Here is a 12,598-nt window from a genome sequence, read left to right on the forward strand (position 1 = left end):
ACCACTCTGTAGTAGGTTCCAGGTGCCCCGGGGGAAGTGGCCAATTTGAAAAACGTTCAGAACCCTATCATTATGGGTATCAAACTTCAAGATTTTTCATGGAGATGCTTCAGGAAGCATATTCAGGACGATCAGTTGCCCTGACCACTCTGTGGTAGGTTCCAGGTGCCCCGGGGGAAGTGACCAATTTGAAAAACGTTCAGAACCCAATCAAAATGGGTATCAAACTTCAAGATTTTTCGAGGTGATACTTTTAAATGCATTTTAGAACCAGCAGCTGTCATGACCACTCCATGACCATGACCAGTAGGTTCCAGATATCCTGGGAAAGTGGCCAATTTGCAAAATGTTCGAAACCATATCAAAATGAGTATCAAAGTTCAAGTTTTTTCATGGAGATGCTTCAGGAAGCATATTCAGGACGATCAGTTGCCCTGACCACTCTGTAGTAGGTTCCAGGTGCCCCGGGGGAAGTGGCCAATTTGAAAAACGTTCAGAACCCTATCAATATGGGTATCAAACTTCAAGATTTTTCATGGAGATGCTTCAGGAAGCATATTCAGGACGATCAGTTGCCCTGACCACTCTGTAGTAGGTTCCAGGTGCCCGGGGGAAGTGGCCAATTTAAAAACGTTCAGAACCCTGTCAATATGGATACCAAACTTCAAGATTTTTCATGGAGATGCTTCAGGAAGCATATTCAGGACGATCAGTTGCCCTGACCGCTCGGTAGTAGGTTCCAGGTGCCCCATGGGAAGTGGCCAATTTGAAACCCCTTGAGATCCCTAGCAATAGGGGTATCAAACTTCAAGATTTTTCATGGAGATGCTTCAGGAAGCATATTCAGGACGATCAGTTGCCCTGACCACTCTGTGGTAGGTTCCAGGTGCCCCGGGGGAAGTGACCAATTTGAAAAACGTTCAGAACCCAATCAAAATGGGTATCAAACTTCAAGATTTTTCGAGGTGATACTTTTAAATGCATTTTAGAACCAGCAGCTGTCATGACCACTCCATGACCATGACCAGTAGGTTCCAGATATCCTGGGAAAGTGGCCAATTTGCAAAATGTTCGAAACCATATCAAAATGAGTATCAAAGTTCAAGTTTTTTCATGGAGATGCTTCAGGAAGCATATTCAGGACGATCAGTTGCCCTGACCACTCTGTAGTAGGTTCCAGGTGCCCCGGGGGAAGTGGCCAATTTGAAAAACGTTCAGAACCCTATCAATATGGGTATCAAACTTCAAGATTTTTCATGGAGATGCTTCAGGAAGCATATTCAGGACGATCAGTTGCCCTGACCACTCTGTAGTAGGTTCCAGGTGCCCCGGGGGAAGTGGCCAATTTGAAAAACGTTCAGAACCCTATCATTATGGGTACCAAACTTCAAGATTTTTCATGGAGATGCTTCAGGAAGCATATTCAGGACGATCAGTTGCCCTGACCACTCTGTAGTAGGTTCCAGGTGCCCCGGGGGAAGTGGCCAATTTGAAAAACGTTCAGAACCCTATCAATATGGGTATCAAACTTCAAGATTTTTCATGAAGATGCTTCAGGAAGCATATTCAGGATGATCAGTTGCCCTGACCATTCTGTAGTAGGTTAAAGGTGCCCCGGGGGAAGTGGCCAATTTGAAAAACGTTCAGAACCCTATCAAGATGGGTATCAAACTTCAAGACATGGAGATGCTTCAGGAAGCATATTCAGGACGATCAGTTGCCCTGACCACTCTGTGGTAGGTTCCAGGTGCCCCGGGGGAAGTGACCAATTTGAAAAACGTTCAGAACCCAATCAAAATGGGTATCAAACTTCAAGATTTTCGAGGTGATACTTTTAAATGCATTTTAGAATCAGCAGCTGTCATGACCACTCTGTAGGAGGTTCCAGTTAGCCAGAGGAAGTAGCCAAATTGCAAAATGTTCGAAACCATATCAAAATGAGCATCAAAGATCAAGAAATTTCACGAAAATGCTTTTGGACTCTCCTGTCGAATAAAGTTCGCCACCACGAAGTTGACCATCTACAAAACGCTCATTAGACTGGTCTGCCTCTATGGCCACGAAAGTTGGATGTTGCTGGCGAAGGACCAACGCGCCCTTGGAGTTTCCGAATGGAAGGTGTTGCGGACCATCTATGGTGGGGTGCAGATGGAAGACAATGGAGGTGGTGGTGGAGGCCAATGAACCACGAGTTGTAACTGTTAGGAGAACTACCCATACGGTACAATTTTGGCGGTTACGATGGCCGGGCAAGAAGCCAGAATGTCAGACGATAACCCGATTGAGATGATGCTTCGATAATAATCCGACCGGTACAAGAAGAAGAGGCGTGCAGCGGTCACGGTGGATCGACCAAGTGGAACGCGACCTGCGGATCTTTCGCAAAAATGAAAAACAGACGTCATATTCAGGATTTGTCATCATATCAACAAATACCTTGTCTTCCAAAATAATTTGATAATCAGCAGGCTTCACTTTACCCTTAAGTGCCATAACAGAAACATGGCCATGTCAAGATATAGCACCCCACACAATTGCTAAGTCATGCTTGCGACCTGCTGCCATTGATGGCAGGCCATCTTACACTTGGTCGATCCACCGTGACCGCATCGCGACTCTTCTTCTTGTACCGGTCGGATCATTATCGAGCACCATCTTAATCGGGTTGTCGTCTGACATTCTGGCTACATGCCCGGCCCACCGGCCCGGCCCCGCCAAAATTGTACCATGTGGTAGTTCTCCTAACAGTTACAACTCGTGGTTCATTGGCCTCCACCACCACCTCCATTGGCTTCCATCTGCATTCCACCATAAATAGTCCGCAACACCTTCCATTCGGAAACTCCAAGGGCGCGTTGGTCCTTCGCCAGCAACATCCAACTTTCGTGGCCATAGAGGCCGACCAGTCTAATGAGCGTTTTGTAGATGGTCAACTTCGTGCGGCGACGAACTCTATTCGATAGGAGAGTCCAAAAGCATCTCCATGAAAAACCTTGAACTTTGATACTCATTTTGATATGGTTTCGAACATTTTGCAAATTGGCCACTTCCCCAGGACACCTGGAACCTACTACAGAATGGTCATGACAGCTGCTGGTTCTAAAATGCATTTAAAGGTATCACCTCGAAAAATCTTGAAGTTTGGTACCCATATTGATAGGGTTCTGAACGTTTTTCAAATTGGCCACTTCCCCCGGGGCACCTGGAACCTACTACAGAGTGGTCAAAATAAATGATAGTCTTGAATATGCTTCCTGAAGCGGCTTCATGAAAAATCTTGAAGTTTGATGCCCATATTGATAGGGTTCTGAACGTTTTTCTAATTGGCCATTCCCCCCGGGGAACCTGGAACCTATTACAGAGTGGTCTGGGCAACTGATCGTCCTCAATATGCTTCCTGAAGTATCTCCATGAACAATCTTAAAGTTTGATACCCATATTGATAGGGGTTTGAACGTTTTTCAAATTGGCCACTTCCCCCGGGGCACCTGGAACCTACCACAGAGTGGTCAGGGCAACTGATCGTCCTGCATATGCTTCCTGAAGCATCTCCATGAAAAATCTTGAAGTTTGATACCCATATTGATAGGGTTTTGAATGTTTTTCGAATTGGCCTTTTCGAACCTACTACAGAGTGGTCAGGGCAACTGATTGTCCTGCATATGCTTCCTGAAGCATCTCCATAAAAAATCTTGAAGTTCGATACCCATATTGATAGGGTTCTGAATGTTTTCAAATTGGCCACTTCCCCAGGGCACCTGGAACCTACCACAGAGTGGTCAGGGCAACTGATCGTCCTGACTATGCTTCCTGAAGCATCTCCATGAAAAATCTTGAAGTTTGATACCCATAATGATAGGGTTCTGAAAGTTTTCAAATTGGCCACTTCCCAGGGCACCTGGAACCTACTACAGAGTGGTCAGGGCAACTGATCGTCCTGCATATGCTTCCTGAAGCATCTCCATAAAAATCTTGAAGTTTGATACCAATATTGATATGGTACCGGATAATATATACGTGATTGGAAGGATTGACCATAGTATCCGGAACCAGGTTTACTGAAATGGCCATATCTCGGATGTTTTCAACGGATCGTAGCGCAACAGCCCGCATTCAATTTTCAATAAGATCTAGTTTCTAGGAAAATAGTGTTCATCGATGTAACTTCAAACCACACAAAAATACGAGCGGCAGAAAAATGTGTTTTGACATGGCCTCCGAAAATCCGGAACATCTCCGGTGTCCGGTGGCCAGTATTCGTGACCGCACATGTTCCTAAATCTTGACTAAATTTGCCGTCGAATGCTTCCGGTTTTGTCCAATTTCATCAATTTTTAAAAAGTTATACGGATTTGAATTTGGGCCAAATTTTGCCTATCTCAATCATTTTGCCTAACCCCTGTAGTTGTTTTTCATTCACAATATAGAATGAAACGCCAAATAACCACCGAAAAGTACATTGCTAACAGTCGACATAATTCAAACAATGTAGTAAGAGAGATATTGACCATGCCTCAAGCCGTGTTTGGAGGTTTGTTCGATGATATTCAGTGTGATTTTCAGAAAATATATTAAGCTCTTTTAGTGGAATGTATTAAACCGTCTAAGACGAATTAAGTACTGTTCATTTAATTCCACTAGTTAATTTTCGTTATCTTTGCAGATACGTATTTCGACCACAACTGTGTGGTCGTCTTCAGTGTCTTGTACTTGACTCGACTCGAGCAGAAGTCGAGTCAAGTACAAGACACTGAAGACGACACACAGTTGTGGTCGAAATACGTATCTGCAAAGATAACGAAAATTAACTAGTGGAATTAAATGGACAGTACTTAATTCGTCTTAGACGGTTTATTCAGTGATCTAATTCAATGAAACGCCGAAACCCAATGCATAATAAATTAAACATTGCGATAAAATTAATTAAACTTAAATTGGCGGTGATTAAATAAAGAGGAAGAAATGTGTTTTCTTAAATTATGTATTCCACACTCAATTATTTGAACTTTTATCATCGACGGACACTGAACTTTTCCTACATTCCACTTGAGACTCATCATAGACAAATATTTACCACCCACCGACATCCGCTGGAACAGCCCTCGCTCCAATTGTGTCCATGCTGCCGAGCCCTCACTTCCAACACATTGAGATGTCCGGCAGGGCTTTCTGTTTGCACTTGTTGACCCAACCCTTCCAGTAGGAGAAACCTTGATCTTTGTGTATCTGCTTGGCACACTCAATGTCATCGGTAATATCATCGGTTAGGAATGCTGCGCCCCATGAATGAATAAATCACAAAGAAAAAAACAGTAAGCAATTAATGCTCCTAATGGTGATCGTTTCGGGGAAATAATCAGCGGGTGATCTGGGCAAATTTTGGTTCGGTTCAGCAAAATGCACGACTCACCTTCACAGTTTTTGTTGCATTTGCCACCTTTGCGTCCCACGCGACACCACTCCTTGCTGTTGATCTGTTATCGAAAGAACAAACGACATTATTAAATATAGAATGCTTCATATCTTGATTCAAATCACTTCGTCCGGAATAAAATAACAGATTTATAACTGTTGGTATGCCATAGTATCAACATTTTGGGACGACGTTCTTACCTGAAAGATTCCATAACTGCTAGTGAGGTTGTCCAAGGTAACCTTTTTCGACGTATCAGCGCCACTTTCGGCATTAACCATGCAGATCCCTTCGGACAAAATTCGATAAGTCCATTTAATACCTACGGTTGATCAATTGAACCCACTTACAGTTGGAAATTAGCGTCCTTGATATTTGCTGATTATCCAGCAGCTTTGCCAATGCACATTTCTGGAAAACTTTGCCATCGGTAGGATACACGCAAGCCGCAAACAGCAAACAACTTAATACAGATAGATTTCTCATCTTGTTAAATCCTCCTCACAGCGGGAAGTAGTTTCGCAGACTGTTTGGCTATTCGCTTTATTATCGCGATAATTAGCCGGAGCTTCGCCTAAATCACCCTGGAGGAGCCATGATTAATGACAGACGCCTCTCTGATCGTTTGTATGCGAATTACCCCCAATAGTGCGGTGGACAATTACTTGTTATAACAGTCAAGATGTCTGACTGATTGGGCAAATGAACATTCCATGAATAGTTTAATAGCAGAGATTGTAGAATTAGAGATCCTTTTATTTTTTGGATTCAATTTTTGAAATTGATGGACAGAACACTAAAATTACGCTTCGACCAAGTTTTAGTATAGTGAAAATCTAATTCACCGCAGTACTGAGGAAACAACTGTACATATGTGCAGCAATTACGATTACGACACAATTCACCCCATTGACCCAAAGTCCGGACCAGGCTCTAAGATTCACAACACTTTGTGCATCTGCATATATGTATATTGTTTAATTGTATTTAGTTGATCAAGTGTTATTATTTCTAGACCAACATTTGAAAAGGGCGTAACAGCCAAAATTTATTCCCTCTGATTCATTGTTCACATATATAGCTATATATGTAGACGAAGAATCAGAAGAAATATTTTGGCTGTTACGCCCTTTTCAAATGTTGATCTAGATTTCAGAGAATTCCGACTTATGATAAGCCTTTTTCGCAGAACCGGTGAAGGATTGGCATCGTTGCATTTTTATACTAAGATTATATTTAGCTTTTCAGAGGAAAGAAATCACTTATCACTTGTTTTGAATATTCAAACTTCGAATGCTACGATTATTCGTTACCACAGAAGAATGCGGTCGGACCACTACCGACTCTGGACTAGACTAAACTGAGCGGGATGATTTTAGCGCGCATCGATCGCGATCTTTAATCTGACGAGGTGAGCTGAACCGTGTTTGCTTGTAATAAAACGAAACGCTGTATCCCGTGTTCGTAGCTAATAAATCCAATTGAGAAATCTTGAATGGCAAATTTTGGAGTGCTGTCAATTGATCAACACTATGCGAGTTTTTTGTAATAACTTCATAGACTTTATAGCATTTAGCATGTGTTTTCGCAACATACATGCTCGTTCCTTACGCTTTGTAATGACGGCTCAATACTTCATGAAATATGCTATAATAATAATGATCGCGTCCCTTGCATCTTTGGTAAATCCACATTCATATGGGGTCGATTTATGATAATACGAAATTCATAAACTACTGTAGTTCCTACTTATGCAGTTTTTTTGTTAACCCTTCACAACACAAACGATCACGTATTCCCAAATCGCATTGATTAGGAACATCTTTCGTGGGGTTGTGAATCTGCGTAGAACGCAATGTTTCGAAGAAATCGGTATCCTTAGACAGAAGTCATGCTATTTCTATTTATTCCCTGCCTTTCTGAAATATGCGACATTCCTAAACAATTTTAATTAGAATTACAAAGCATCAAGAAGTCGATTAACGACTAAAACCAAGTTATCAAAACTTGGTTCTACTCAAAAACATTTATTCTGGTATTTCCGGTTTTAATTTTTTATACAAATTAAATCTTGATATTTTGTTTGCAAATTAAAATTAAATTTTAAAATCGTTTTTTCATTTTATATTTCTCATTCTTCTAGATTTCACATCATCATAAGTCTAGTCCTATTGCAGTCGATCGGCTCATCCTGCGGAGCTGAGTTCATGACAGCTGGAATTGCCGGCGGAGGTCCGCGAATTTCGATCAACACCCTTCAGAAGGACCAAAGTTTTGCCTCGTTTCCCAGCACCGAGTCTACCGTACTTAGGATAGTTCCCACCGAAATTGTAGTCATCAATAACAACACTAGTGATAGTAGCATTAGCAGTAGTAGCACATCTAACCAAAGAACCACAAGTCCCCAAACCATTAACCAAGTCAACGCCAGAGAAGCATTCGGAGTGACGTGGAGTACGTTGAAATACGTAAACAAAGCAGGATATGGTAAGAAAAGAATCGACAAGAAATCCTCTCAAGTTACCCAAGCGGTAGATTTGGGCGACTGGCATTGCCCAAATATAACACAAAACACAAACTTGGAATGTGGATGTGATATGCCTCACACATTACGATGCCGAGGAGACCTGCACGGGTTGGAGCTGATTTCCGATGGTTTGAAAACTTCCCCTTATTCAGTTTCACTATTGGACTGCACACTGAAGAACGTCACGGTAATAAGCGACGCAAACATTTTTGAAGGCGTCTCATTACAAGGTCTAGTAATATCTTCCGGTGAGATCAAACGAGTGAACCGACTGGCCTTTGCTGGGATTAAGACTCCATTACAAGCATTAGGGTTACCAAACAACGCCTTGACTGTTGTCCCGATGCAGTCACTTGCGTCTTTGCCTCAACTGGATCGCCTAGACCTTTCGAACAATAAGATCAAATCTATACAAAGTACAGATTTCATTTCAATTCCGAAGCTATCGTACTTGGAAATGAGTGAAAATCAAATTTCATCGCTCGCTCCGAAAAGCTTCATGCCGGTTCGAAACTTGATCCACCTCAAGCTAAACGGCAACCGACTTGGAGAATCACCAGAAACTATGAAAGCTTTGGAGTCGTGCTTTAACCTCAGAGAGCTCGATCTCCGATCCAACACCATTCGTGGCCCACTGAAAAACACCACCCTCCCGATCATCAAGGGCCTCGAAATTCTAAACCTGGACAAAAACTCAATCACCAGCATCCAAAACGGCGCTCTGGAAGGACTGGCCTACCTCCAAATGCTTTCCATTCGCCACAACCAGATTGACGTCCTTCAAGACCACGCCTTCTCCGGGTTGGCATCGCTCCAGGTCTTGGATTTAGGCCACAACGGCATTGTTGCCATATCCGGATCGTCGTTGAAACACCTTCCTCGGCTAATCGTCCTCGATCTCACGCACAACTTCCTCCGAGCGCTGACCTCGGACATCGTAGCACCTTTACCATCGCTCAAAGAACTCCGTCTCGATGGAAACGATATCTCCATCATCGCCCAAAACGCCCTCTACAACGCCTCCTAACTACACAGCCTATCCCATGAGAACAACCCTCTGGCGTGCGACTGCTCAATGAAGCCCTTCGTCGAGTGGCTTTCGACGTCGAGGATTGCTTCGCAGGACGTGTTGGGTGCGGTTTGTGCCACGCCACCACATCTGGAAGGAGCTTCGCTGCTTCAAATTGAAACCGATTCGATGAACTGCAACGGCAATGGTGGTGATAGGGAGAAGGCTGACGAGAGCACGTTCAAGACAATCGAGGTAATGCTGAAGCTGAAGAATAATATGTCCTACATCAGAGAGATCAGTTCGGATGTGCAGCTTCGGGGCGTTAATTTTACCGATGAGAGCGACGTTTTTCTGCACTGGAGTATGCACACGGACGAATATTCATGCCGGTTTGTGTACGTGTTTCATGATGACGATCCGGAGAATATTTTGTTCAACTCAGAGGTGAGTAATATTGTGTTTAGGGAGATTACTTGAGATTAAACTAAATTTTGATTTAATCATTTTATTCATGTTTTAGGTATCCTGCAATCAATTACCAGAAGCGGCCAACGCTACGGATTATGTATTTTTGACAAAACTGATAGGAGCATATGATCTCCAGAGCGATCTAAGGTTAGTGTTGGTTAGACTATTTTAATTTCACTTGTCATAAGACGAGTTTGTACAATCCCATTGAATTCCACCATAATTGTATCTTGACAGATACGTATTTCGATCTCAACAGTAAGGCCGTCTTCAATGTCTCGTACTTGACTCGACTTATTTTAATTTAGTTTGTATCCTATATCCTCTTCAGATACATATCTATAGTAAATAATAAAAATCTCTTCTGATGAGGTTTCCATATTCATAAAAAATTCAGTATATGTATATTAAGTTTATTGTATCGCTCTACAATAGGACAGCCCCATATGAAGGAGTGGTCAAAACTACCAAAAAGCAAATTTTTCATTTGAACGTGAACAATTTGATGAATACACAATTTATAACCTATATTTTAATAATCAGGACGGTTTTATTTTTAGATTTTTTAGGGAGGGTGGGGTGGTCAAACGGGCACCTCCTAGAAATGACATTCTTACGTTTTTTGGGAAAACGGGTAGCTTCGACAAATTTTCGTCTCAAAACTAACATATTTCTAGCATGATTTTCGGAAAACGTCGTATGTCCATATGAGGGAATCTCTTTCATTACGCTCTCTTTAGCTAATATTTAAGCTAGTTTTGATTTTTTGCGATATTTTAACCTCAGCACAATAGACAAAGCTATTTTCTTCAGATCTGTGCTGAAAAATCTGATGTAAATGTCAATATGGCTTTGAATAATCAAAAAAGAAAGCAAACAAAGAGAGGCTCTCTTTTGGACATACGACGTTTTTAAAAATCAGGCGAGATTTATATATCGTTGCAAAACTCTTGAACAGATCTATGCAATAGGTTTAATAATGTAATAATAGATCCATCCAGAATTTTATTGTTTAGTAGTTTTGTAGAAAAATATTTTACGCAATATTAAAAGAACAAAACAGTTTGGTACCCCGCAGTAAAACATCATGCACTACACTGTTGAACTCGTAAGCTTTAAGGACCATGCATAAAATTCTGCCCAAATTCACCATTTTGTGAGATACATGAATTTGAAAAATTGCCAACAATCTCGGTGGTCTAGTGACTACCGCTTCTGCCTTCTAAGCAGGAGATCGTGGTTTCAATTCTAGGCTCGCCCCTTTCTTCCTTAGTATTTCTAATAAAGTGCTTTCTGTATTTCACCTTCTACCAAAACTATTCCTACTGCTGTAACTTCCCACACTAACAATTCCAAAATCTCCCTATGTCATACCTTTGAGAGGTCGTAGAGCTCTCTGCATCTTTCTTAAGTAGGTGTCCACCTAACTTTCCTTCCCCTTCATCAGCAATCGCAAGGACGTGGTCAGGACGGATCTCGACTATTGGATAGTGCAATGCTTCCATCTAAGGGATAGTGATTAATCCCAAATCAATATCTGAGGTAACGGATGAAAGTAATGACTCCTCATACAATAGTCTTGGCTTGTACCACCTACGAATTTGTGCTCAACGCTAATGCTAATGCTCCATGAACTGCCCATTTTGCCTTTCTCGTATATTAAGTATATGTAGAAGCTTTATGATCACTCAAAAATATTTAAAAGAAAGCCTGAATACCAATAGTATTGTATACCAATCGACTCAGTTCGACGGTATGGTGATGAACCTGGGAGAACTCACGCAGGGCATAATTTGACCGGCTTCGGATCTCCAGGAAATCCAGGATGAGATTGACCAGCTGAAGAACAACAAAGTCCCTGGGGTTGACCAACTACCAGGAGAGCTATTTAAACACCATGGTGAGGCACTGGTCAGAGCGCTGCACTGGGTCATTACCAAGATTTGGGAGCATGAAGTTTTGCCGCAGGAGTGCATGGAAGGTGTCGTGTGTCTTATCTACAAAAGAGCGATAAGCTGGATTGTAGCAACAACCGCGCAATCGCATTGCTGAACTCTGCCTACAAGGTACCCAAATTTTATGCCATCGACTAGCACCAACTGTAAGAGAGTTCGTGAGGCAGTGCCAGGCGGGTTTTATGGGCGAACGCTCCACCATGGACCAGGTGTTCGCCACGCGTGCCCACGCATCATCTATTCATCGACTTTAAAGCATGTAACTTTGAGAAGATGGAAGAAGCCTTCATCAGGGAAACTAAGCAGATTAGACTAGCCATCAACGCGTCGAAGACATGATAGGAAGAGGTTCAAGAGAAGACAATTTGAGAAAGATACTACACTACATTTCGACTTGACTTTAAGGCCAAACTTCGCACAAAAATTTGAGAACCGGTCAAGATTTCGATGAAGTTTCCAGCAATCTTCGATATGGCGTATTGGGATAAGATTTTTAACATCGTCAGCGTAGATGAGAATAAATACAGAGTAAAAAGTCCCATATGGCAGCCGTGTGGTACACCATAATTTACCTGAGTAATACGAACACAGATAGGATGAGGATACAAACACAGACCATTTCATTTTTATTATATTGGGAAGAAGATAAAGGAATTTTTCATACGCATGCTGGTATTGGCGTTTGTCAGCCAGAGAGTTTTCAAGCAGTATACTGCCGCTAACCGCAAGTCGAGCACATCTGTATATGGCGTCCATATACATATGTGCTCGACTTTGCTATTTAACAATATAAAGGCTGAGAACCATTTGGGCAGCAATCCCTATTCTCATCCGCAACGTTAATAACTCGACCGCGTTCCAACCAAATAGCTTGATTTTTTGTACATCACTAGGTTCGACCGAAACTAACCATGTACTAAAAAACAAGTAATTCGGCGCATTATAGCTCGAGTAATGACCGTTGTAGACGGGAATAGGGGGTACTGCCCAAATGGTTATCTACCCTATATCTTCAAACTCCTGAGCATTGCATACGCCTTGGCGGTTGTTGTAGTTATGTGTAAATTGAAGTTGGAATCTAGCTGGACGCCAAGGTCCTTGACGGTGCTGACTCTTGTGATACTGGCGGCAGACATATTGTAATCGAAAACAGACGGACTTCTCGATCTACTGAACGATATTACATTGCTTTTTTTGTCGTTGATTTCCATTCCTTTTAGCGT

General features: G+C 42.1%; 2 protein-coding genes across 3 annotated transcripts in view; one reads left to right on the forward strand and one right to left on the reverse strand.

Moving 5' to 3' along the window:
- Nucleotides 1–12,598, forward strand: part of LOC134203384 (leucine-rich repeat-containing protein 40-like) — a 37,514-nt gene that overhangs the window by 17,283 nt on the left and 7,633 nt on the right. The window contains 2 exon segments of the mRNA XM_062678256.1: nt 7,557–9,396; nt 9,473–9,567. Coding sequence (XP_062534240.1) covers nt 7,557–9,396; nt 9,473–9,567 — 1,935 coding nt within the window.
- LOC134203380 (lysozyme c-1-like) lies at nt 4,973–6,777 on the reverse strand. 2 transcript variants are annotated; one of them, XM_062678253.1, is made up of 5 exons: nt 6,581–6,777; nt 5,764–5,997; nt 5,614–5,702; nt 5,411–5,474; nt 4,973–5,273 (listed from the first exon to the last, which is right to left on the reverse strand). In XM_062678253.1, exons 2-5 carry the CDS (start codon nt 5,897–5,899, stop codon nt 5,134–5,136), a joined length of 429 nt encoding a protein of 142 aa, XP_062534237.1. In that variant the 5' UTR covers nt 5,900–5,997; nt 6,581–6,777; the 3' UTR covers nt 4,973–5,133. The 2 variants fall into 2 exon arrangements, with proteins under 2 accessions (XP_062534237.1, XP_062534238.1); XM_062678254.1 differs by having other exon boundaries at nt 6,727–6,765.

The sequence above is a fragment of the Armigeres subalbatus genome, unplaced genomic scaffold (assembly GCF_024139115.2).
Source record: "Armigeres subalbatus isolate Guangzhou_Male unplaced genomic scaffold, GZ_Asu_2 Contig1830, whole genome shotgun sequence".
Lineage (NCBI taxonomy): Eukaryota > Metazoa > Arthropoda > Insecta > Diptera > Culicidae > Armigeres > Armigeres subalbatus.